Source organism: Prionailurus bengalensis, chromosome A1, assembly GCF_016509475.1.
Source record: "Prionailurus bengalensis isolate Pbe53 chromosome A1, Fcat_Pben_1.1_paternal_pri, whole genome shotgun sequence".
Lineage (NCBI taxonomy): Eukaryota > Metazoa > Chordata > Mammalia > Carnivora > Felidae > Prionailurus > Prionailurus bengalensis.
This window is the reverse complement of record NC_057343.1, coordinates 233,494,314-233,520,358: the sequence shown is the minus strand read 5'-3', so window position 1 is coordinate 233,520,358 and position 26,045 is coordinate 233,494,314. Positions and strand designations below refer to the sequence as shown.

The window sequence follows — 26,045 nt, the reverse complement described above, 5'->3', positions numbered from 1 at the left end:
CCCCCTAAGCTCTGTTTTAGCTGCACCCCACAAATTTAGATAAGGTGTGCTTTTGTCATCACTCAGATGAAAATATTTTAGAATTTCCCTCTTGATTTATTCTTTGATCTTTGAGTCAAAGACTTAGAGACTTAGAATTATATTGCTTAAATCCAACATAATTTTCCACATATCATTCTGTTATTGATTTTTAGTTTGATTCTTATGTGCTCAAAATCACATAGGCATGATTTCAATTGCTTTAAATGTACTGAGACACGATTTATGCTGATCTATATTTTGATTCCCCACCACAGCACTTTGCCTTGGAAACTACTTACAGTAAGCTGAGGCTATCACGGGGCTCATCTGTTTCCTTTGTCTAAGTAATTACAATCTTGCTCTGCCCTCTGCCTATTGTCCATTGTCTGAAAAAATGTAGTTCCTAATATTTTGTCTGGTTTTCTTGTTGAATGCAAGAGGGTAAATCAAATCCCATATTTCCATCATGGCTAATTGATAAAATCCCAAATATCATTTTTCATCTAAAAATAAAAATCGTCTGTCTATCAAATCTTGGTCAAACAAGAAATATGTATTACAGGAGCTCTCTGACAATCTGTGTACAATTTCTAAAGTTAGTATTAGATGTTATGGTTAAATACTCTAACATGAAAGAAGAAGCCACACATTCATATATTTTGCTCTAGTTTGCATTTTTAGTCCCCAAACTAATTAATCTGGATTTCAGATTTATACATTGATTCATGAGTTTGACATCTAGTCTTTTGTTTCCCCACTATGAAATGGAGGGCTTAGGCCGTGCTGGGGCTTTATCTTTGTAGATACACTTTTTAAAAGTAGGGCTGACCCTTTGAAATTAAGAAATAAAAGCATGCAAATAAGTTCTAAATTTTACTGAATTGTACTTATATTATTCCAGTCCATTTTTTAGAAATTCAGAATATGTTTAAATCTGACTTGAACCATTCATGTAATGATTTGAAATGTTCCCTTTGACTCCAAATGAGACGTTGTCAGCATACCTTTGCATTATCCAGTGAATAACATTAAAACCCAGAAAAAAAAATCACAAAGACCAAATATTCAGATTTCTTGTTCACTTCCTCACTGCTAGTTCTTCAAATTCCTGTGCCTCAGAGTTTTCAAACTTGCTCATAGTTAGGAGTGCTAAATGACTCCATTTAAGCTCAAAGACAGGTAATTTTAATGTCAGATATAATGACAGCTGACATCACAGGTCTTTGTAATTTCATATGCACCCAAACACACACACAAACTCTCATTTCCCCTGCTCAATAATCCTACAAAGGTAGCATTATCACCCCCCTATTTTCAAATGCTAATGGAGGCACATAATTACTAACTTACCCAAAATCATACCATTACTAAGTTACAGGACACAAACCCAAAATCCGGTCTCCTGACGATACTGTTCTTTCTACTCAACAGCTGGCTAATACTGACCTCAACTAAGAGGGCCAGACTGACTTCTGAGATTTCTCCTTTTATATGTAGCAACCTCACCCAATACTGTCTCTTAAATGTCACTAGGGCAATTCTTTCTTTGGCCACTATTCAAGGGATATTCGTATTCAAATTATGTGGCTTGCCCCACAGTCATCTAGAGTATCTGCCAGATATCCATCTGACAAGTAGTTCTGCTTAGGTAGACCCCAGTCTAGGCTTAGAGATTCTAGGGCCCTTCGGCACCTGAGGACTCCCCTCCTGACAATGTTAATATTGGCTTCCTGCTTTCTGACGTTCAGAGCCAAATCTCTAGTTTTTAGCCTGCTAGGTCACTGTGAAAGGAACTTTATGTTCACTTGACTCCTAGGGCATTTCTGAATGTTCCCTCTCCATCCTATTTGTTGTCTCATCTCTCCAAACTCTGTGTACTGAATTACTCCATGGCTCACCCATTACACCTGTTCTTTTCTATGTATACTCTTTCCCTTAGAGACCTCAGCCAGACTTACAGATTTAAATGATATCTATATGTTAATAACTCCCAAATGTCTACCTCCAGTCAAGACTGCTCCCCAGGACCCCAGACCTGTGGACGCAACTATTTGACATTTCCACCCGAATGCCAAAGAAGCATCTCAAACTTAGCGTGCCCCAAACTGAGCTGCATTACTACTTCCCAAGGTGACGGTCTTACACTTTTTCTCATCTCCCTCACTCTTCCACCTTTTCAGTTGCTCAAGTCAAAACGCTTAGAGTCCCTCTTGCCTTTCACTTTCTCTTAACAGCACGTACACAACCTGAAAGGAAATACTTGGACTTGACTTCCAAAACAAGCTGTATCCAGAACACAACCACTGCTCCTTGTGTCTGCTGCGACCACCCTTGTCCAAGCCACCATGACCTCCAGCCTAGATTATTCACCAGCCCCGAAACCGGTCTCCCAATCCTGCATCCCACCCATCCACCTGCAGTGGCAGCCAGCATGATTCTTCGAAGCCCTGTTAGGTCACATCAATCCTCTACAACAAATCTCCCGGTGGCTTCCCATCTTCCTCGAAACAAAGGCCCTACAGGATCTGGTCCCTGTTATCCTTCTGACCTCACCTCCATTACTCTCCTCCAAGATTCACTCCATGGGTCATTCTAGCCTCCCTGCTGTTACTCAAACCTGCCGAGCACGATCCCACTTCAGGGCCTTTGCACTTGTTCTTGTCTCTACTTAGAACACTCTTTCCTCAGTTATCCCCAGGGTTTGCCCCTCAGCTCCTTTAAGCCTAGACTCAGTCCCTTTTTTCATATGCATCATAATCCTTCCAGGAAAACAGAAACCACTCTAGGTAGCTCAAATACAGAAAATTCAACACAGGCGAATTATTATAAAGATAATGTGAGACCTGGGAATCTGGGTGGTTCAGTCAGTTGAGTATCTGACTCTTGATTTCCGCTCAGTCATGATCCCAAGATCACAGGATCAAGCTCCGCATCAGGCTCTGAGCTGAGCTGAGTCTGGCATCTGCTTACGATTCTCACTCTCTCTCCCTCTGCCCTCTCCCCAACTCTCTCTCTCTAAAACAATAAATTTAAAAATGACTTTAAGAAAAGATAGTGAGAGACCTGAAAAAGCCCAAGGATGAAGGATCGGGCCCTGGGAAAGCCAAAAGGGAAGAACACGGGACCCACAGAGATGAGCAGCTCTAATGAGTTGGGCCGGAGCCCATAAGCCTGTATCTGCTGCTGCATCCTTGTCCAGCAGCTCTGACTCAAGTGGAAATTGCCAAAAAGCACTTCCTGCTACCAGGGTGGACTCACCTGACCCCTCCGCTGCATTCGGCTGCTGGGGGCATGAACGTGACCTTCCCCATTGCTCTCCAGCCTCTGCTGCCTCCTCCCATTCACACATCCCAACAGAAGCCCAGCTGGCATGGGAGCCCGAGAGAGGTTTCTGACTCCCTGCCCAGTCACACAGAGCAGAATATAAAGGGGGCAAGGGTGTATCTGAGAGATGACAGGTGACCGTCAGGCACACCCGGTTACCTTGATGAAATGGCAAGACCCCTCCCATATTTAGCTCACTCCCTGTTATTTTTCCTCAGCCCTTATCATTACGTAACTCACTCCACGTTCTATCATCTTATTCCTGTCTGTCTCCCCTAAGAAAATGTAAACTCAGTGCCCACCAAGATTCCTACCTGTTGTGTTTCTTGGGGTAACCCCCATGACTGAAACCAGCCCATAAGAGGTACTCAGTAAATACAGATTAAATTATTGACGGGCTGGACCCCCGCTTTTATCTTCAAACAAACAGAAGCGAAAACACTGTGTGCTAACGCCAGGGAATTGAGGGGCAGAAAAACCAAAATACAAAGGAGAATGACAATCATCGATCGTTAGTCTGGGAGCTACCATGAGCACCCACTGCCAGCCTGGCGTCGGGGTCCCACCTCATTGATTTTACTTAATAGGGTTTGTGGTCCTTCTGACGTGCAGCCAGAGGTGCCTTCAAGGGGGCAATGATCATACAGCTTTACCACAACTTTGCTGCACAGATTAGAGGAGTGTCTTCATTTCGACACGCACACAACGTCGCTACGCTCTTGATTGTGAGGGAGACTGAGTCCTGCCTGGCGCAACACATGTGACGAGGCTGAGTCCACCCCTGAATCACAGGTCGGGGATGGGAAAGGAAAGGAGAAATGAAGAATAACTCTTCCCAAAGCTAGGGTCTATTCATGGACCTTCTTTATTCAACACGAAGAAAGCTCCAGGAAATAGAAGGTTAATGTGATGTTTTAAATGAGTAAACAAACTAAATTTAGAAACCTGGATGTTGTCTTTTCCTTGTCATGTGGGCAACAGAAAAATTCAGCACTGCTATCTGCTGGCGTAGGCATAATGCTTTGTCTCTCCAGTGTGACCATGGTTGCTGACCTGGCCTTGATGTCGGAGTAAGACAGGAGAACCAATCCAAGAAAACTTCCACCTAATCCAAACTGTATTCACTCCACATTTACTCTTCAACTCCTCCTTCACACTTAAAATAAGGATAAGATTTTGGGGCACCTGGGTGGCTCAGTCCATTCAGCATCAGACTCTTGATTTCAGCTCAGGTCATGATCTCATGGTTCATGAGTTCAAGCTCATGTGTCTGCCCCTCTCCACCACTCTCAGAAATAAACATTAAAAATAAAATAAAATAAAATAGAGGCGCCTGGGTTGGCTCAGTCAGTTGAGCGTCTGACTTCGGCTCAGGTCATGATCTCACGGTTCATGAGTTCAAGTCCCGCCTCGGGCTCTGTGCTGACAGCTTGGAGCCTGGAGCCTGCTTCAGATTCTATGTCTCCCTCTCTCTCTGCCCCTCCCCTGCTCATGCTCTGTCTCTGTCTCTTTCTGTCTCAAAAATAAACATCGAAAAAAAATTTTTTAATAAAATAAAATAAAATAATGATAAGATTTTTATCTACCTTCAGTGTGAGAACACATGAATTGTCCATTTAATGCTTAAAAAGACTAGAATATGCTTACAGATCAATAAAATACAGTAGCATACCATTTGAGGCCAAATAAAATGACTGCTTGACTATGATCAGTCAGAATCCTGACTATGCCTTTACAAAATCTTATTCCCAGTTTTAATGCTATCACATTGACCTACTCCACTTATAGAGTATTCCATCCGAAGCTTTAAAATAATAAAAAACTATTTCCCCACCTAGACAAATCAATCCAAAAGCTTGAAATCTTATCTTGAGATACAATATAAATGTTCCGTTTTATAGATTATTTCATTAGTGGCCCTAGAACACAAAAATAATATGGAAGTTATTAGCAATTCTGAAAACTCAATAAATCATTTGCATCAGAGTCTAATCATTCTTTTTAAAAATAATACATACAACAGAGACCATCTCCAGTCTCGTCAGTCAAAGCGGAATAATGACATAAAAGTACGATGTAGGCATTGGAACAAATTCACCCACTGAGTGACGCATAGTGGTTTTACGCAGCGTTTTCTTCTACTACGTATGTGCGCTCGTGAACGATGGTGATATACCTACATTAGAGAGTTGGCAAGTTGTGTATTTTTTAAATATTCCATCTTTCAGATGGCACAACCGGCAACAGAGTTTCAAATAAAAACTGGATTCCCAAATGCAGCTTTTAATGCACAAAACAAGCAATGCGCCTGTACCACTGCTGTTTCACTTGCAAATAGGTTGGAATATTTTGCCCGTGTGATTGTGACAGTACATTAGACGAACCATTCAGTCACACGCATGAGAACAAAAGTCAAATTATTTATGGAACAAAGAACGTTTAAGGATCCGTAACAACACTTTTCCTCCCCAAATAAGCTCACAGGGGGATCACTCATACCCTGTTTGGAAACCAAAAAGAATCATGCTTGGTTTATGTAAATTTTACATTTTACAAAGAGGATTGAATTCGAGGCAGATTTCAACAGTTAGCAGAGACTAGCTGTACCTAAGCTTTAATCAGATATTCATATGAAAATATTAAAAGGAAATATTAAAATGAATTTCACACAACCTATTTTTCATGAAAATGAATTCTCCTAATTCTTCCTCGGAGAAAGTAGGCCACTGTCATACAATCACACACACTGATGATTTATAAAGGTCAAATGGCAGATCTGAGACTAGATGAACAGGGAGAAATACTAGAGGTGGCTTCAATCAAGATTTATACACTCAAAGACTCTGAAATCTCTAAAATCTTCTGGGAAACAGAAATCATCCCCTATAGCCCTTCTGGTGGTGATGAGGGTCCTAAGTCCTAGAGAAGAGGTGCAATCCAGCCAGGGCCATAACAACCACATGACTGCCCAGGGTTTAGACCCCAGAATGTCAAAACCTGGGGAAAAAATGGAGCACCATGGGACAACGAGGAGCGAGGGGACATGTACGGAGCCATGGGATGTGCTTGGGGCCATAGGATACGTGGAGCCATGGCACATAAACGATCCCTTGGCTCCCTTCTGGCATCCCCATCCTTGTGCCTTGGAGGGTAACTGAGGCTGCCCAGGCTATGCCATCCCCAGCCCCAAGGGAGCATGTGGCACACCAAGCAATGCAGAGGTCTCAGGAAATGTGAGGAAGCCAAGGAGAGGGAAGTAACTGGCAGGACAACAGGTAGGAATGGCGGCTAATGGGGCAACAGGAAATGTGTACATGGCCACCTTACAGACTGGTAGAAAGACAGCCTCTCAGAGGTTGGAAGTGGCCAGGATTCTCGGTACGTTAAACATGAAGAAGACAGTTACAAAGCACGTCTTATATTTTTATTGCCAGCAACAAGTCAATGCTTCTAACACACACACAAATTCATTGACATGCGTTTATACGATTCAAAAGAACAACACAGGATAGGTGAAAAGTATTCATTCTGTGGTATGAGAATAGAACCCAAGTTCAAAATCCTATGTTGTACCCTTTCAATCATGGTCCCTTCAATCACCTAAGACTACATGTGGAGATAAAGACAGTTGTTTAAACTCAAAGGCCAACGCCACACCCAGTCCTGTCCCGGGGTTGGCCAAAGCTGGAACCCCCATTTCGATTTCTTCAGATGCCCTTCCAAAGACCTGGGGCCAAACATTGCTAATCCAGTATCAAGCATTCATACAACGCTTTCATAAGTTCCAAAACAAATCTCCAGCCAATCGGTGAATCCGTAAGTAGGAGGACACTCAACGGGAACACCAAGGAGTCGGAGATGAAGATCTGAGGGGCCCGAGAGTGGAATTAACAATGCCTTGCCTGATTAGGCAGGCAGGAAGAATCTTAGTTACCACTAACACTGAGCACTACCAGCTAAGGCACTGATGATAGGCTTCCAGATTAGTCATGATATTAAGGCTCCAAGGCAAAGAAAGCCCAAGTGCGGCATGACTCGCCCCACTGGTGGTCTTCCTCTGTGCATACTGTGAAATCGTTCCCCATAAACCAATTCCTATAAATGGAGCACACTCTAAATAGCAAGCGTGCCGGGTAAACTTTAATCAATAAACAAACAAAGGCAGAATATGGCACTATTGCCTTAAGTGGACATTAAACATTTAAAACTCATTTCAGAGATGGTTATGAGGCTCAGTAAGCATGCTGAGAAACATGCTGTCTTGAAGGGTCACTATTTTTTCCCTCTTTATTGGAACAGACATTTAAGCAAATGACAAGGACATAAGTGTAAATGGTGTGTCTGCGAGGGGTCAGAGTGTTTTAGCAGCCCCTGAACAATCAAGGATAAATATTCCAGAACATGCAGTCAAGGGAGTAACCTTGCAAACACAGCAAGCTGTTAGAACGTGTTGAGCAATGAACTCTGCTAGACAAGAGAAGCCCATGGTGGCAAATATTTCACCTAGGATGGGGAAAAACGAGACCCTGCCAGCATCTTCTGCCTACCCAGGTAAATCGAATGAAGGCTTCAATAAAACTTGCTTAGTTGTATTAAGACGTTACTGTAGCATCTGGTCTACTTCATGAGGAGCCGCTTGTGCAGAGCGCCTCCGATGTAGAAGAACATTAAATCATGAAATTTTAAGTGTACGCAGAAATCAAGATTTCCAAAGTCCGCATTATCCAGTCCTTCATGTATTTCTGTGGTATCAATGCTGCATCCGCTTTCTTAAATGCTCTAGCAGAGTCGCACCTTACACAAGAGTGTTCATGGAGCCCAGCAGTGGCCACCTGCTAGGCTGTAACATGAGCCATTTCAAGGACTAGCGGGGCTCCTAACATCCCCCAGGGAATCTCTGGTGTATGTTTTGGTCAACAGTCTTGCCCCTTCTTCAGAGAAGCACTTCCTTCCTGAAGCTCCCATGCTCTTGGCACATGGCCTGCTCACTCCTTCTCAGCCAAGATGGAGGTCCTCAGACACCCCCTCCCCTCCACCCCCTGACTTTCCTGCATCCTGGGTGCCCTAGACTCCCTCCCTCCAGACTCACTAGAGGTAGGGTCGGCTTCCTGTAAGCTAATCCCCGACCTGTGCCCAGTATCCTACCTCCTCCCACAGCCCTGGGGACTCTGTCTAATCAATTCTCTCCCCCTCTCTCTTCAGCCTCTTCCTTCACCTGGCTTTTCCCCATCAGCACTTAAGGATGATTAAGCAATGCTCTCTTAAAAGCTGTCCCCTGCTCTCACATCCCTGGCGGCTGAGTCAATAACTGTCTTCTTTTATACCTACTTCTTCACCTCACATTTGTTTCTCTGCCCATCACCATTTAGTCTACTCCCCCAGCACGGTCCTGAAACCGCTCTGATAAATGCCATTTATTACAGGTTGAATTGCGCTCCCCAAAAAGATACGTGGAAGTCCTAACCTTAGTACGTGCGAACGTGACCTTATTTGGACATAGGGTCTTTTCAGGTATAACTTATAAAGATGAGATCATGCTGGGTGAGGGTAAGCCCTAAATCCAATGTGACTAGTGTCTTGGTAAAAAGAGCAGCAGGCGAAATGACAGAGCCCCATGAAGAGAAGGCCACGGGGGTAGAGACTCAGAGACTGAGTGATGCGTCCACAGGCCTAGGAACACCAAGGATCGTGGACAACTCCCAGAAGTTGAGAAGAGGCAAAGAAGGATTCTTGCCTAGAGCCCTCAGAGAAAGCATGGCCTACTGACACCTTAGGATTTTTTACTTCTAGCCTCCAGAACTGTAAGAGAAGGTATTTCTGTTGTTTGAAGCGACCCGGCTTGTGGTATTTTGTTACAGGAGCCCTGGGAAGCCCAGACATAGATCATACTTTCAGTGCTACACCCAGGAAGGTTCTGGGCAAACAAGGAGGACTTCGTCACTCTGCCCTCTGGCCCACATCTGCCTTGAACTCTTCATCATCAGATACTCGGATGGCCTCCTCCCTCTTGAAAAGCTCTCCTTTCTTGGCTCCATTAATGCCCTGCTCTCAACTAGACAACCCATTTGACGGCAGTAGGAACTCAGTTTTCTCAATCTAAAATCATCATTTTAGGGGCACCGGGGTGGCTCAGTCGGTTAAGTGTCGGACTCTGGCTCAGGTCATGATCTCATGGTTCGTGGGTTTGAGCCCTGCTTCAGGCTCTGTGCTGATAGCGTGGAGCATGCTTGGGATCCTCTCTCTCTCTCTCTCTCTCTCTCTCTCTCCCCAAATACATAAACCCTAAATAAGTAAATAAATAAATAAACAAAAATAAAATCATCATTTTAAATTCCTGTTCTTCGTTACATATGGAATCAACAGCCAAGAACTTGTAAATCATACTCAGTACCTCCTTCTCCTTCCTGTCCCACATCCATTAAATCATCAACACATTGTTCACATTTCTAGAATTCACCTAATTCTTTCTTTTTTTTTAACGTCTTATTTATTCTTGAGAGGCACAGAGAGACAAAGCGCAAGTGGGGTAGAGGCAGAGAGAGAGGGAGACACAGAATGTGAAGCAGGCTCCAGGCTCTGAGCTGTCAGCACAAAGCCCGACACAGGGCTCGAACTCATGAACCACGAGATCGTGACCTGAGCCAAAGTCGGATGCTTAACCAACTGAGCCACCCAGGTGTCCCTGGAATTCACCTAATTCTCTACATTTCTGCTACCACTCCCTGAGCTTACGTCCTCATGACCGCTCCCTCTGATCACGGCCACAGCCTCAGGATGGGCTCTCCCTGCCGTGTTTTGCCATCCTGAACAGGGAGCCGATCCAGATAAGGGGAATTTCTTAAGGGGCCTTCAGATGCCTGACAATATGGAAACCCTCCAACTACTAGCCTCATCTCCCTCTACCTCCTTTCCATAACCTCAACTAAGATTTCATGGCTTCCTGTACAGAACGCCGGCCAGGACCTGCTAGGTTTCCCTTCCTCACTTGAGGGCTTCTGCACCTGCTGTTTTCCTCTTCCTGAGACACCTCTCCATTCATCAGATTCATAAACACCTTCTAACAATCATTTGGGACTCAGCTCTGCTGTTGACTCAACCCGGAAATCTTTAAGCACTCTCCCAAAGCCCGGGCTATCTGGTTCAGATGCCCCTCTCCTGGTCTCCCACAGCACCCACCAAAGATACCCATTAAGACCCTTAACAGATTATAGTGCAATGTTCCTTTTGCTTTATACTCTTAGAGATATTCTCAACCCTTGAAGGGAACCGTATTTTTTGCTCTATATCCTCATTATATAGCACAGACAATGCCTCGTAACAGGCACCTGTTAAATGTTTATTGAATATTTGCTCCAAGTTAAAAAATTTTGCACAGAAATTAAAATTAGGTCGAGATGTCACTTACGAACTATGGGATTAGTCCTAATCCCAAAGCCTGACAGTGCGCTCCACTGGAAAGGCTGGTGGGAAATAGATCCTCGTATCCAGGGCAATGAGAACACAATATGGTGTGATATTCATGAAAGGGAGTTGGGCAATATCTAGCAAAAACACAGGTGCATTCACCCTTTAACCTAGCAATGTCAATGCTAGGAATCTCTTCTGATGATACCCTTGCAAGGGATTAAGAGATGTTAGCAGGAGGCGTTACTCATTGTAACACCATCCACGACCACAAAGGACAGAAAATAACCTACACATCTCTCAGTAGGGAGTTGTTGAATACACTATGGTTCATCACACAGTGGACAGCTATGTGGCTGTGAAAATGAAAGACATAAAGTGCACGACTAAGGAAGGGACCCCAGGATATACTGCTATGTCAAAAAATGCTAGGCAGAGAACAGAAGCATAGACCATAAAGTAAAAGGCAAGCTAAATGCAGAGAGAGGGAACAGGGCGGAGAAAACACAAGTGAAGCCAGTTTCTCTAAATATTCACTGCCTCATTAATGAAACTTTGAAATACTACCTAATAATGTAAATTCTTAAAGTTTCCAAAACTCAAAAGAGAAATTAAACACAGGCCATCAACTGGGTGTTGAGTTGGGAACACAACCACGCAAGGGGAAATTATTTCAAGTGATCTCCAAGTAGCCACATTGCTTTAATTTCCCAATGAAACCTGTAGCCCGAGAACTACAAGAAGAGAGGCGGATGATCTCACAGCGTTTTCAGTAGTCAGACACGACTAGCGCTGCTTGAAATTTGCTCTGAAAGCATGCAGTGTGTGTTTCAGGAAGAGGCAAGGGAACGATCACGTGGGCTGCAGAGACTCGGGATTCCGTGCATGGGAGCGAAAGACACAGACATAAGGTAGAAGGGGTTCAGAAAAAAGCCCTCTAGTCCTGCAGATGGGCTGGGGGTATCCAGAGGAAATTACGGTGCATCCTCAAAAAGTTTTCCTTAGCTCTGTACCTAGGAAAGACCTAACGCTAGGGACGGCCATGCTTAAAGGAGCCCAAAATGGCCGGTGCACAGGTCTACAGAAGGAAATGGCAGAGGGGGGGAAGCAACATCTCCTTGTCCCAGAGTCAGCAAGCTCTCAAAAGTGACCTTGGGTTGTGTCAGAGGAGCTCAGGAGCCAACTTTAAGAGGTTTCCATGGGCTTCAAATGAGATGATTTCACCACCCATAAGCATAAAAACTACAATTGCTTGAAATATTTCAAATGTTAAAATCCATGTATTAACAATGATTCTATATTTCCTATATGAGTGTGTCCTCAGGATATTCAAGTAGTTGATAAGGGAAAGTTACTTTATACAGAAGTATTCTTGCTGTTAAATGAAGAAAGAATCATAAAATTAGGAAATCCCAGTTTCACACCCATGAAGGAATTGGTAGATTTAGGCCGTGATCATCAGTGACTACTAATTTCACATTACCTGCCTCCCAAGAGAAGGACACCGCAGCATCCGTGACACGGGAGAGACAGAAAGAGTCGACCCTGAATCTAAGCCGCCTCTGGCTCCTACTCTGAATTTACACAAATATTCGGGACAGAAGAACATTTCAACACCAATGGGATGCACTTGGCCAAATCCAGACTGTGGGAAACTCTGCAGGATAAAGAGCTCCGATTTCTTTTGTAATTAATTTGCACGGGAAACAAAACCACCACCGCAAAACAGTGCACAATTAGAAGAGTCTTAAGAGCCATACCAACCAATCGCTATGGATCAACTCCATTTAAACCCTGAGTCAATCCAACTGTTAACAAAAAAATGCATCAGCATTCATGAGACCATCAGGGATCTGGATCTCACGATACTCACTGGATATCAGATGACTTTATGGAATTGAGGGTTTTTTTGCATTTCTTTTTTCTCGGATGTGATAATGGTGCTGAGAATTCCCTTTGTTTGACAGTTAAGAACTAAAATATTATAGATACAATTATACGATTTCTTGGATTTGCTTCAAAATAATTTGGCGGGTGTGAGATAGAACATGTGTGGGGATTGGGAGAAAAATGGTGGGCCCGGAATTAATAAATGTTGGGTTACGGGGCACCTGGGTAGCTCAGTCAGATAAGCGTATGACTTCAGCTTAGGTCATGATCTTGTGGTCCATGAGTTTGAGTCCCATGTCGGGCTCTGTGCTGACAGCTTGGAGACTGAAGCTTACTTCGGATTCCGTGTCTCCCTCTCTCTTTGTCCCTCCCCCACTCATACTCTGTCTCTCTCTCTCTGTCTCTCAAAAATGAGTAAACATTAAAAACATTTTTTTAATAAATAAAAATAAATGTTGGGTTGGTGTTCCTTAGACTATTCTTTCTATTTTTGCATATATTTGACATTTTTCATGATATAAAGTTTAAAACATAACAAACATAAAACTATTTATTGCATGAATTATTAAAATACAATGTCTCATTAATTATAATTGGCTTCATGATAGAATTGCAAGTTCCTTGAGGACAGGGACAAACACTAACCTACTTTTCATCCTGGCTGTTTAGAGTACCCAGAGTATAGACAGCCTTAAATAAATTTTGATAAATAAAAGAACAAATGACTGAATTTACACACTAATTAATTAATCCCACAGACCCATGGAGATACTTGAGACATGAAATCAATTCTGTCTGCCATGCAATGCCAGATAGAGACCACGGTGTAAGTTTTGTGTTAAGACTAAGGTTTTGTAGGGAAACGCTGAAGCGAAGAATTCTTTGCTTCAGATCACATTTTTATCCCCTGGTTTAAATGCCTAGGAGGCTCACAGCACCGTTAAGAAAAGGTGGCCTCAACCATGGCCGTGATAACTCCAATGCTGAATTCTTCCTGAAAGAGATAGTAGTGATCAGTTTCGGGACAGGAAATTCCTGCAGTGGGAGATTTTGTATTTTCGCTCGTATTTTAAACAATGTCTGGAACAAGAGTCACAGAGCGACAGAGCAAGACCCGCTGCTCTTCCCGATCACTGAACACGGGATGTGCATTTAAGGGGTGCCCTTGCAGTCCGAGCGTGCCTGTCCCTCACCTTTATAGGAAATGACCGGGTGTTCCACTCTCTGGCACTGAGATGCGTCCGTTTCTGGCTGGGCGAGTCTCCACCACCCCAGGCTTGAGAACAGCCATGCAATGACACAGGTCCCCTTCATGGTAGGCAGAGGCGTGGGCTCCAGGTAGTTGTCTCCTAACCAGAAGTTCGTCCTCCTGTCATGTGGGGGAAGTGCCTAAAACACACAAAAGAGAACAATCCGATGAACGTGAGTTTGCGTTTTCTGGTGCGGGGATCTTGTAGGAAAGCCTCATCACTACTTTTAAAAAAGGAGAGACTGTGTGGCTCAGTCTGTTAAGCGGTGGACTCTTGATTTCAGTTCAGGTAATGATCTCACGGTTCATGGGAACAGGCCCCACGTCGGGCTCCACACTGACAGTGTTTGGAGCCTGCTTGGGATTCTCTCTCTCTCCCTCTCTCTCTGATCCTTCCCCACTCTTGCTGGCTTGCTCTCAAAATAAATAAAATTAAAAAGAATTTTTAAAAAAGGGGGAGAGCCTTCGAGTGCTTGGACAAACTGCCCTTTTCAGCTCATGAGTTCGAGCTCTGTGCTGACAGCTCGGAGCCTGGAGCCTGGAGCCTGCTTCAGATTCTGTGTCTCCCTCTCTCTCTGCCCTTAACCCCCGGGCATCCTGTCTCTGTCTCTCTCAAAAATAAATAAGCATTAAAAAAAAATTTTTTTTTTAGTGCAGCTTAATGTTTGTGATCGCTGAAGGTTTTGCCCTTCCTCATCCCCTCGCGCTAGCAGGGATCTATGCGGGGAAACCCTAAGGAACTCTACCTTTTCCTTTTTGACATCCAAAGCCCTCGTTTCATAAGGCCACGACCACTGTCTTTTACCAACAACCCGACTAACATTGTGCCACCCGACTCTTACAAACTGCCCATATTTGGTGAATTTATCCTTTGAGATTTATACACGGCCTGCCTGCAGAGTTTCTGGCTGGAAATCAAGCGTGAATCAAATAAAAAAATCCATAGTGAGCACCTACTGGGTGAAATGCAATTGGTACGCTGGCAGCTACGAGACTTTAAAGAATAGGCATAATTTTAAAGATTAATAAGCTTTAAAACAAGATAGGCTTGCAAAAATAACTGTAAGCTAAGCTGTTAGAAAACCGTCGAAAGGAGCAGGGGTGCCATGGGGCCTTGGAGGGAATGCCACTGCCATTTAGAGGACCCAAGGATGGGTCCCGTGAAGAGTTTGTGTTTGAGCTTAATACTAAAGGATATGAAGGATTTCAACACATGCAGGTTTCTGGAAGTGCATTCCATGCCAAGGGAACAGGGGTGCAGGGGTGCCCTCAAGGGGCAAGAGGAAGGAGGAGGTAATAACAGTTTGGGGAATGGTTTCCTGTAATTGAGCCAGACCCTAGGAGATCTAAAGGAGACTAGTGGGAAGCAGTTTAGACAGAAGGAGGTTGAGTTAAGATTTGGAAGGCACACTATACCAAGGTCTGAGGTCTCTATTTTTACTCAACAAGCTACCACGAGATAACAGCACAAGAAATACTTAAAACATTGTTCTTACAATAGTGTATGCAAGAAATTGGATAAAGAAGACCATGGAGGTAGAGAAGTTCATTTGAAACTATGGCAACTATTCAGAAGAGAAATAAATGAAGCTGTGACTTTGCGTGGTGAGCAAACACTCAGTGTGATGGGTAAGGGAAGTATGGCAAATTAAACATGGCCATGGCCCCTCCAACCTTCCTCCCATGAAAGCTAGGTTTATGCCCGTTCTCTTGAATCTGGATCGGCTCTGTGACTGTTTTGTTCACAAATTTAACTGAAGTGATGGCATGCTCATTTCCAAGCCCAGACCCGAAGAGACTGGCAATTTCCACTTCCTCTCTCTTAGAACACCTTCTCTGGGGTACTAAGAAAACAGATCAGAAGCCCATCTACCGGGAGACAGCCAGATTACAGAGACCACTTATAGGGACTCCTAGTGACATTTCCCACTGAGGCCAACTTCCCAGCCATCCCCACCTGATATGTGAGTACAGCTGAAACTGAGTAACTTCAGTATCACAAGAGCAAAAGAATCACCCAACTGAGCCCTACCCAAATTCCTAATGCCCAAAGTACAGAATATAACAAAATGGCGGATGTTCTAATCTGCTACACTTGAGGGAAAAGAAAGCAAAGAGACACAAATAGACTCAAGATAGAGAATAAGGGCACCCCTCAGAGTGGCAATGCCCCTCATTTCAATAATAATCACTAGAGAACTAACTTTGTTCAGATGAGAATACGATCATTTAGTTTTGTATGTGTTGGGTATAGGATGCTGAGAGAATATTTCAGGCAATGGAGAAGATGGCTGAAAATCCAGGTCGGGTGCTCAGAAAGCAAAACAGAGATTCAGAGATAGCATACAATGTATGGAATGCTTTCTCTGACTGACATTATGGGAATGGCTAAGATTCACCAGGGGAAAGCATGGAAGGAAAAGAAAAGGCTGCAGAGAACTGTCTGCTGAGAATTGGTAATTTAACAAGTGACCCCACAAAGATACAAGAAGGAAAATAAAGATGGAGTACTGAGGGCACAGGGCCACATGGAAGTCCAGGTAGACTGGCGTATAGAAATTACACATTTTAAAAGGGGCTTGGTCAACTGTAACCTGAGGAGGCAAAGACCATTAGCTTTATGTTTTCTTCAAGTTTTTATTTAAATTCTAGGTAGTTAACATGCAGTGTAATAATAGTCCCAGGAGTAGAATTAGGAATTCGTCACTTACAAAGAACACCCAGTGCTCATCACAATACGTACCCTCCTTAGTACCCATCACCCATTTAGCCCACCCCCCACCCATCTCCCTCCACTGATTCTCAGTTTGTTCTCTATCATTAAGAGTTTCTTATAGTTTGTTTCCTCTCTTCTATTACCCCCCTTCCCTTATGTTCATCTGTTTTGTTCCTTACGTTCCACATATGAGTGAAAGCATGTGATATTTGTCTTTCTTTGACTGACTTATTTCACTTCACAGAGTACACTCTAGCTCTATCCACATCATCGCAAATGGCAAGATTTCATTCTTTTTGATGGCTGAGTCGTAAAGACCACTCATCAGCTTTAGGAATGGATGCAGCAAAAATGGGACAGAACATACATGGCCACCTCGAAGGCCAGGTACCAAAAAAAAAAAAAAAAAAAAAAAAAGAATCAATGAAATCACGAAGCACTGAAAGATCAAAGTTAAGAGAAGTCCAAGGTCAAGAAGACAGCCAAATATGGCTTCTTGTAGTAGAGAAGAAATTGTAGGTTTAAGAGGGAGTGGAGCTCTTAGGATAGAAGAAGATCCAGAAAATACTAAGGCGGCAAACTATTAGAATCCTAGTAAAGAAACTGGTTTTGAATGGAAAAAAAGGACCCTGGTCCTAAAAGCGTGCACATGAATATATGGCGTGATGCCAAGATAGAGAAAACATAAAGTTGATGGCACATGAAATTCAGTCTCTTATCTTGAGTCCCATTCATTCAATGCTCCCACTGACAAAAATAGTCAAGCTGGGCAGAGAAAACAAGAGCTGGGACTCAAATCATGATGAGGCAAGAGTATGCCTTCTTCAGGAGGGAGAAACCCTGAACGTGAAGGCTCAGGAAGGAGTGGAGAAGTAAACGACGAGCCAAGGGCACACCTGTCCAATGGGTCCATCATCCCTGCCCAGGCACAGCACATGGTAATGGACAATGAGTCACAGGTGTTATTTTTCTCCTGGGTTATAAAATCAGAAGTACGATCAATTGCATTCTTGGCAAAGGGGCATGGTCCACACAGTTGGAGGCTGCTGTAGAACTTCAGCCTAGACGTAAACACATGGACCAGTCCATCGTTTCTTACCCTTTGGACCTGAGACTAGGAAGGAAATTTCACCAAACGAAGTATGTTAACATAGAAGAACACCCATCGGAGGTGTGTTTTAGACCTAATTTTGTTCTCTTCAGAACAAGGAGATCCAAAGCACTGGCACCAGCCCACTCAGGGAAGGCTACAGGTCCATTATCACTGCTCCGTGTCAAAGCAAACTGGCAACCGAGGTGCTCGAGCGGCTCAGTCGGTGAAGCAACCAACTCTTGATTGCGACTCAGGTCATGATCTCTCAGTTCGTGAGTTTGAGCCCCGAGTCAGGCTCTGTGCTGACAGTGTGGGGCCTGCTTGCGATTCTCTCTCTCTTTCTCCCTCTCTCTCTGCCCCTCCCTTCCCCCCCCCCTCAAAATACATAAACTTAAAAAAAACTGGCAATGATAAAAATACCATGGGAAGGACAATGAACTTGCATGAGGTGCTAGCTCTGGGGCAGGCATGATGCCAAGCTCTTACACCCATGCCTGGTGCCCAACAGGCACAGGAAGTGGTAGCTGTGACCCCTGTTCTCCCTCAGCAACACTCCATCACAGAGAGGGATTAGGGCACCGCCCTGCCTCGACCTCCGAGACCAAGCTCAGGCCAGCTAGGAGCTAAGAGCAAATGCTCCCCTGGCACATAGTTTGTCAGTGTGTCCGGCCCAAGCCAACACACAATCCCTTTCTGTTAACTGTGAAACACGTCCAGCAGACCCACGGCCAGCCGGAACCGGCCTACGTCGAAGGCAGTCATCCCTTGCATCTCCAGGCTAACACGGTCACCTCCTGAAGGAAAGGCAGAGAGAAATAACACAGTGCCTGGCACGTGTCTTCCCGGGGATTTGGAAAGTGACAATTAGGGAAGAGGGACACGTCCTTTCAAGCGCGAGAGCGGCTAAAAGGGGATGCGCAGCCCCACGGTAATGAGATGAAATTATATGTCTGCCACGGTAACCTAAGGAAAGCACATTTAATGAGAACGAGGTGATTTTTAGAAGTTTGTAATTTTCAGACTATGTTACCTTTTGTCTCAAAATAAAGATACAGCCGTCCCGGTAAGACGCCAGGGAAGGGCATTCACAGTCTGCACTAAGACGGGGCTTCTCTGAGCAGGTCACCCTGCGAGGCTAATTCCTTGAATAGTCTTTTACTCCAAACAGGCTTAGATCTCAACAGCAGGTCCCTCCATCCTGGATTCTGCAATTTTAACTTCTTCTGAATATAATAACGCTGTTGCCTCTTGGCGGTGGGGGGGGCAGCATATTTATATCAGGGATTTTAGTGTTGCATCTCAGCACGACTGACAGTTACAGGCAAATAGTTATGTGTTCTGGCGGCTGCTCTGTGCACTTAGCAGCATCCCTGGCCTCCACCCACTCGATGTGGGGAGCGCCCCCCGACTCCACGTGCGCCGACCGAAATTGTCTCCGTTGCCAAATCGCCCCCGGTTGAGAACTTCTGGTTTATGTGGATCATAATCCCTCTCCTCTTTAGAAATTAAGCAAGCTGTCATCACCTGAAAGTTTATTTTAAAAATACACTTACATAAATCACCCAACTGACTTTGTATTGACTCCTTTCAGCAAAACTCCAAGAAAAATGAAAGCCACGTTAATTACACCTACTTGCTACGTTGGGGAAATACATTAGGAAGGAATTTTCAGAGGATCAATTTCAATGAAAGTTGTTCTGATTTCATCCTAGCACCTCTGGAAAGTTGAAAATATATTAGGTGATTGAATGCTAAACAAATGATTTGGCTAACCGGAAGAAGATTTAGCACAACAGGCTGATTTGGGCTTCAAAATAAAAACATTTTTGTTGCTTCTACTTCCAAAGTCCCTGAAGCCTTCCTTTCAGTTTCCTGATGTGGGCGGAACTCTCTATAAGCTCGATCTAAATAAGCAAAACTCTGCATATAAGTGTTTGGGCAATAAATAACATTTCCCATTCACACCCACACTGCAAATGAAAAGGCTCCAGCGAACAAAAAACTAACTGTTCCTTTTAGTTTAAAAAAAAAAAATGCTGTCAGATAAAAAAGAAATCAAAAGAACGAAAGCTTACACAAAAAGTTTTGCTTAGGGAACAAAGTCTAACCAGTTATTAATAAAAACAGACCCAAAATAAGCTTAGTGTACTTCTGTGCAGGGGAAACTGGCTTTCTTCTGGGTTTCAGACCTGCTGGAATATTTAGAAGGGGCCGGATCCACTGGCGCAATTCAGAATCCACAGAAACTCTCTGGCTTGGCTCCTTCCTGATGGCTTTCAGGACTTCCTTCGGAGACAGGACGAAGGAGGCAGGTAGGAACAAAGCCGGGGAGCTGATGGGGAGACTCAGGTAGCCAGGCCCACGCCTGCCTGCCTACAGCGCAATAGTCCGTATCAGAGGGCTGAGGCCAGTGTCAAGCCTGTGCCTCTTAATTGTAAGAAGTCGGTCTACTGTGACATCTAAAACAGGGGCGCCTGAGTAGCTCACTCGGTTGAGTGCCCGACTTTCAGCTCAGGTCATGTTCTGGCAGTTTGCGAGTCTGAGCTCCATGTGGGACTCTGCTGACAGCTCGGAGCCTGGAGCCTGCTTCGGATTCTGTGTCTCCCCCTTTCTCTGCCTCTCTCTCTCTCTCTCTCTCTCTCTCTCTCTCTCTCTTTCTCAAAAATAATTTAAAAAAAAAAACTTAAAAAAAAACAACACAAACAGCACAACTGTAGGAGAGGATGGACAGACATCTCTTCTGCAAGGTCTGTGTGCACTGATCTTTCCACCTCTTGGCCCAATTCCATCGCATCAGAAGAACTGCTCCCCCAGAGACTAAAGGCCCAGCCCAAACTGAAGGCAACATCCCACCATCCTGCACACTTCGGTACCACCAAACACGGCATCCTTTGCACAACTGTCAGCTGCTGCTGGGTAAACAGCCCTGCCCTGTTCAAAACCCCTGGTCTCGAACCACCCCCTGGAACATAGTTTTGTCTCTGGCAAATCACAAGGGATGAACCGTTGGCGTGGAAATGGCCAGGGTCTTAGGGGGTGTCATCATTAACCCAGCCAGCCACACTGAAGGATGTCACCTGTGGTCAAGAGACGCCCCCCCCCCCCCCCCCCAGCACAGGAGGGCCAAGATGATGAGGACAAGGTCCAGGACTCCTTCAATGCTTTCGAGAGAAAGTAGAGTGCCCTTTCACCAACAGGCTGTCAGCCAAATCCACGTCCACTCCTCCCACTGCGGAGGCTTCCCGTCGGCCTCTCTGGTCTAACCAGCATCCTCAGAGTAAGCGTTGCACACGCATTAGTACCTCTGCTGATGCCTGCTACCACACGGTTTTTCCGCTACCAAGGTTCAGGCTGGCTTTCCCTTTCCGCAGGCACACATGGGGGCCGCCCGCACCAGCCCAAGTGGCGGCCCCTTTGGGGGAACCGTGGGGTGCCAGTTACAGTACAGGCATCCTCATCACATTCTGCGTGTATGGCCACATAGCCTGTCCTCGTTCCGAGTTCGATCTATTCTGTGATAAGCAAGCTACGGTTACGGTCCCAAGTTCATGCGTTCCAACATGCCAAATCAGCTGTCTGCGTCAATCAGGAATCACACAGCCAACATACTCTTTGGCATTTAGAATTCACCCATCCCTTGCCCTGAGCAAACAACACTGTGAGGTGGTTTGTGCAGTCCCTTGGCACAAGAGACAGGAAATGAGTCAACAACCCACTGCATTTGAGGAGGAAGGGGTGGGGAGGGGTGAAATCACGGCAGCTGAGAAGGCCAAGGCTCAGCCAGGGTCAAGGATCCCACAAGCGAATGTTAAGACCAGCTGAGTGAGTGGTGGCCTGGCTCCTACAGGGCGCACTCGGTCTTCCTGCTCACACTGGTTTTACACTTGGGGACACAAGTCCAAACGGCCTGAACCACCCCCAGGAACATAGTTTTGCTTCCAGCAAATCACAAAGGATGAACCATTAGCGGGGAAATGGCCAGGGTCTTAGGAGGTATCATCATTAACCCAGTCCGCCCCACTGAAGGATGTCACCTGTGGTCAAGAGACGGCCCTCCAACACAGCAGGGCAAAGAGGACGATGACACAGTCCAGGCACTTCCAGGTCATAGGTAAGAATGAGTTAAGCAAGTGAAGGTCTATCCCTAGATAATTATCAAACGGAAGGAAGAGCAAAGTCTTAGGAAACACAGGAGGAGCACTTCCCTCTGAATGGAGGGAGAAGACAGAAGCTACGGCTTCCGCAGGGGTTCAAATTACAGTGTTCAGAAAAGCAGGAATGAACGATCCAGGAATTCAAAGTGCAGGCTGCCTTCAGGGCTGGAAGGAACGTATCTTGAATGAATCTGTGGTATTTCTTTACCATAGTATCAGATATTCAAGGCACTGAACAGGAAATGGGATTAAATGAAGAATCAATAAAACGATACCCTTACGTTTGCACAGTGTTCGAGTAAATAGATGCTCCTAACCTTTTTCAAAACCAATAACTGAACATTTTATTCTTTGGGAAATGAAGTGAAATTAAAGCTTTCTTGTTATTGTGTTGAGTCTATAAGGAGAATCAGGATGTTCCCCAAACATAACGCATCTTCAATTATTACATACATTTTTTGTAAAAGTTGGATCCTTTTTATATTATTTTAACCCACGTAACTTTGCCAACTTTCATTCAAAAAAAGATTTAACACAAATGAATTAGAGAAACACTGTGGGAACGTGTTAATGAAAACACTGACTGCCCTTACATACAGAGGGACCGCTGGCTGCCACCTTCAGGTAACTGAATATGAAGTTGGCTCTGTTACTCATAGATTTTTATCATATCTGAACTAAGATGGAATTTTATGACTATATAAAATGACCTCATGATATACATTGGGAAAAACCAAACATTAAATGATTTTATACATTTCAGTAATGGTTCGGCTCCAGTGACCTCGTTTCATATCTCTCTTCAAAGGGAATTGTTATTACAGTTTTGCCTTTTCCCCCTTGTTTAGCTCCAGATCGCCTGGAGGAACCATAAAAATAAATGAAGTCCATTAGATAAAATTATTATTTACACAAAGGCAATATTAATTTTATCTGTCAGCAGGTTTTAAAACTAAGTGAAAGTTCAATCTACTTCTGTGCTAGAACGAAAGGCAAGAACGAAAGGAAAGGGAAAGGGAAAGGGGAAGGGAAGGGAAGGGAAGGGAAAGGGGAAGGGGAAGGGGAAGGGGAAGGGGAAGGGGAAGGGGAGGAAAGGAAAGGAAAGGAAAGGAAAGGAAAGGAAAGGAAAGGAAAGGAAAGGAAAGGAGGAAGGAAGGAAGGAAGGAAGGAAGGAAGGAAGGAAGGAAGGAACAAAGAAAGAAAGAAAGAAAGAAAGAAAGAAAGAAAGAAAGAAAGAAGGAGAGAGAGAGAGAAAGGGAGAAAAAAGGAAAGAAGGAAGGAAGGGGGAAGGAGGAAGGGAAGGAGAGAAAGAAAAGTAAAAGAAGGAAGGAAGGGAGAAAGAAGGAAAGAGAAAGAAAGAAAGAAAGAAAGAAAGAAAGAAAGAAAGAAAGAAAGAAAGAAAGAAAGAAAGAAAGAAAAGAAAGAGAGGGGGAGGGAGGGAGGGAGGCAAGGGGGTAAAGAAGAAAAAATAATGGGCCCTTCAAGGCAGCACAACTACATCAACAATTTCTAAAAGATTTATCCAGAGATATTTCCTCAAGGCAGGAAATTCATATGGACACAATAAGAAATCAAGTGATAAATGGCCCACAGTGGATCAACTATTCTTCACAGCTCCCATTGGTTTTTAGTTCAGCTAAGCAGGACTCGGGGCACCACTTTCTTCCTTGTTAACCGGAAGGCGCAACAGCTAAGGCAACATGCAACAGTACAACATAGTACACAACACACACACACACACACCCATGCAATAGTACACAACCGTAGCAGGAGAGAAGGATCCGCCCTTGTGTTTTCATGACTGATCTTCACTCATCACCTCCTGACTGCCACCCTGGTGAATTCATGCAGCTGGGTATCTCCAGGGCATTCGTGCCCACTGACTTTTTCCCTTCAAGATCTCCCCAAACCCCCACTTCCTCGGTTGCCTTAACACTCCAAACTCCCTATGTTCTTGTACATCCACAGTTCTGACTTCTCGTTCTTCTCTTTAAATGAAGGTGCATCCCAATCTCTGCTGAACGTTCATTTCTTCTCACCCTGCACATTCTCAGTGGCCTGTGTTGTCAAACCCACACAACTTTACACACCTTCTATAACCTGGGGACTTCCAAATCTAAAACTCTCTTTGGGACCTCTGTACATAATAAGGACACAAATCAAAATATATGTCTTCACATTGATAGGGCAGAGGTATCTCATCGAAAGGTGACCTGATTATCTGTCTTTACCAACTGTCTCCTTCATGTCTATTTCCTCTCATGGTTAACTACACCATTCACTCAAATACCCAGCCCATCATGAGGACTCACCTGCCATTTCTCCCTCCGTCGTCTTCCCAAAGCCCCCTGACATTTTGTCACCACATCCTGACAACCCTTCCCTATCCAGAGTCATGCGCCTCCATCCCACCGTAACCAACCCCCTCTATTTCTCACCTCTGAGACGTCAGATATATCTTGACGGGTTCCCCTTCCTCCCACTTCATCTCCAAGTTCACATTCCCCACCTGGCCCCACTGTACATCAACACTCATTTCTCTTATAGCCTTTATCACTGGAAGCCTCAGTTGTCTGTGTCTCTGCCTCGTTCAAACCAGGCTGTAGAAAATCTCAACCTCTGGACAATACAGGACAGAGTATGGACGAACAATCACTGCCTGAGAAATGACTTAATGGGAAGAAACGATGCGAATCCACACACACCCCTCTACCTTCCTTACAATATTTATGCCCCTATCGACATGCCGTTCACGTTCTCTTTTTGTCTGTGACTCCACTCTTCGTTGTCACAGATGTTTTATTCCTCTATTAAAATTCTCTTAACATCTGGTCCAAATACAAGGATTCCCATGGTTTTGAGAAATGTCCTTTCTAAATGTCATAATTTTCCAATTAATGGTCAAAGGGATGAAGGGATTACTAGAGGCAGACCAGCTGAGAGAGGAAGTCTCCTGGGCCTAAAAGCACGAAAGCACATGGAAGATATAACCAAAGCGTGTGAGCCCTGAGGGGTTCGACTGAATTCCTCTGGAACGCCAGAATTCCTTGGAAGCACTTGAAAAGTCAAAGGACAGGAAAAGGAGGATATTATCATTTATAGAAGAAATGGATTCATCAAATTCATTTTCCTAGGGTGAAAAACCAACTGCTTTGAAATATTATCAGATATATTTACAGATAATGGACTGCTGGTACACTTGGAAAAAATGAGCATTATTTTATGCAAAGGCTCCTGATTTGTTGCTTTCAGATTTTAGTTGGGAACGACCCTTGTGTATGATATCCACCAACAACTATTGGGCCCAATCGATCAGACATGTCATAGTTGACACATCTGAGTTTATTCAAAGCTGTCACCGTCTTCAGTATTAAAAAAAAACAAAAGCAAAAACGAACACACAGAAACAGCAGGACTTGAGAGCTCTGCAGTAATACCTCCCCTTATCCATGGTTCCACTTTCCACAATTCCAGCTACCCATGGTCAGAAGCAAATGATCTTCCTTCTGACATGTCGTCAGAAGGTCAAGAGCAGCCTACACTACATCACCGTGCCTGTGTCATTCACATCACTGCATCTCATCACAGGGGCATTTCACCACCTCACACTATCACAGGAAGAAGGCTGCGTACAGTACAAGGTATTTTGAGAGAGACCACATTCACATAACTTTGATTACAGTATGTTATTAGAATCATTCTTACTATTAGCTACTGTTGTTAATCTCTTACTATGCCTAATTTATAACCTGAATTTGCCATAGAAGTGGATTATAAAAACACAGGATATATGGAGTTCACTACTGTTTGTGGTTTCAGGCATCGACTGGGGGCCTTAGAACGTATCCGCAGAAGGAAGGGGGCACTACTCTAAACGCCATTTTGAGGGTCAGTTGATTAAACACAAGAATAAGAAATCGTCGCTAAAAGTAAAAAATACTAAGACATAAATCAAAATCAAAGATTCCAGGGGCACCTGGATGGCTCAGTTAAGTGTCTGACTCTTGGTTTCAGCTCAGCTCATGATCTCATGGGTTTGTGAGTTCAAGCCCCGAGTCAGGCTTCATGCTGTCAGCACAAAGCCTGCCTGCGATTCTCTCTCTCTCTCTCTCTCTCTCTCTCTCTCTCTCTCTCTCTCAAAAAAATAATAAATAATAATAAAAAAAAAGATTCCACCAATCAGGGGAGCCAGGT

General features: G+C 44.2%; 1 protein-coding gene across 7 annotated transcripts in view; it reads right to left on the bottom strand.

Annotated features, from left to right (window-relative positions):
• Window positions 1–26,045, bottom strand: part of SEMA5A (semaphorin 5A) — a 481,312-nt gene that overhangs the window by 299,603 nt on the left and 155,664 nt on the right. For 5 of the 7 annotated variants that reach the window (XM_043601165.1, XM_043601208.1, XM_043601185.1 and 2 more), the window contains one exon: window positions 13,833–14,028. In XM_043601165.1, the coding sequence (XP_043457100.1) occupies window positions 13,833–13,953 (121 nt within the window). In that variant the 5' untranslated portion in view covers window positions 13,954–14,028. Of the gene's footprint in view, window positions 1–13,832; window positions 14,030–26,045 lie in introns of all 7 variants that reach the window. The other 2 variants (XM_043601174.1, XM_043601191.1) reach the window with 1 other exon arrangement.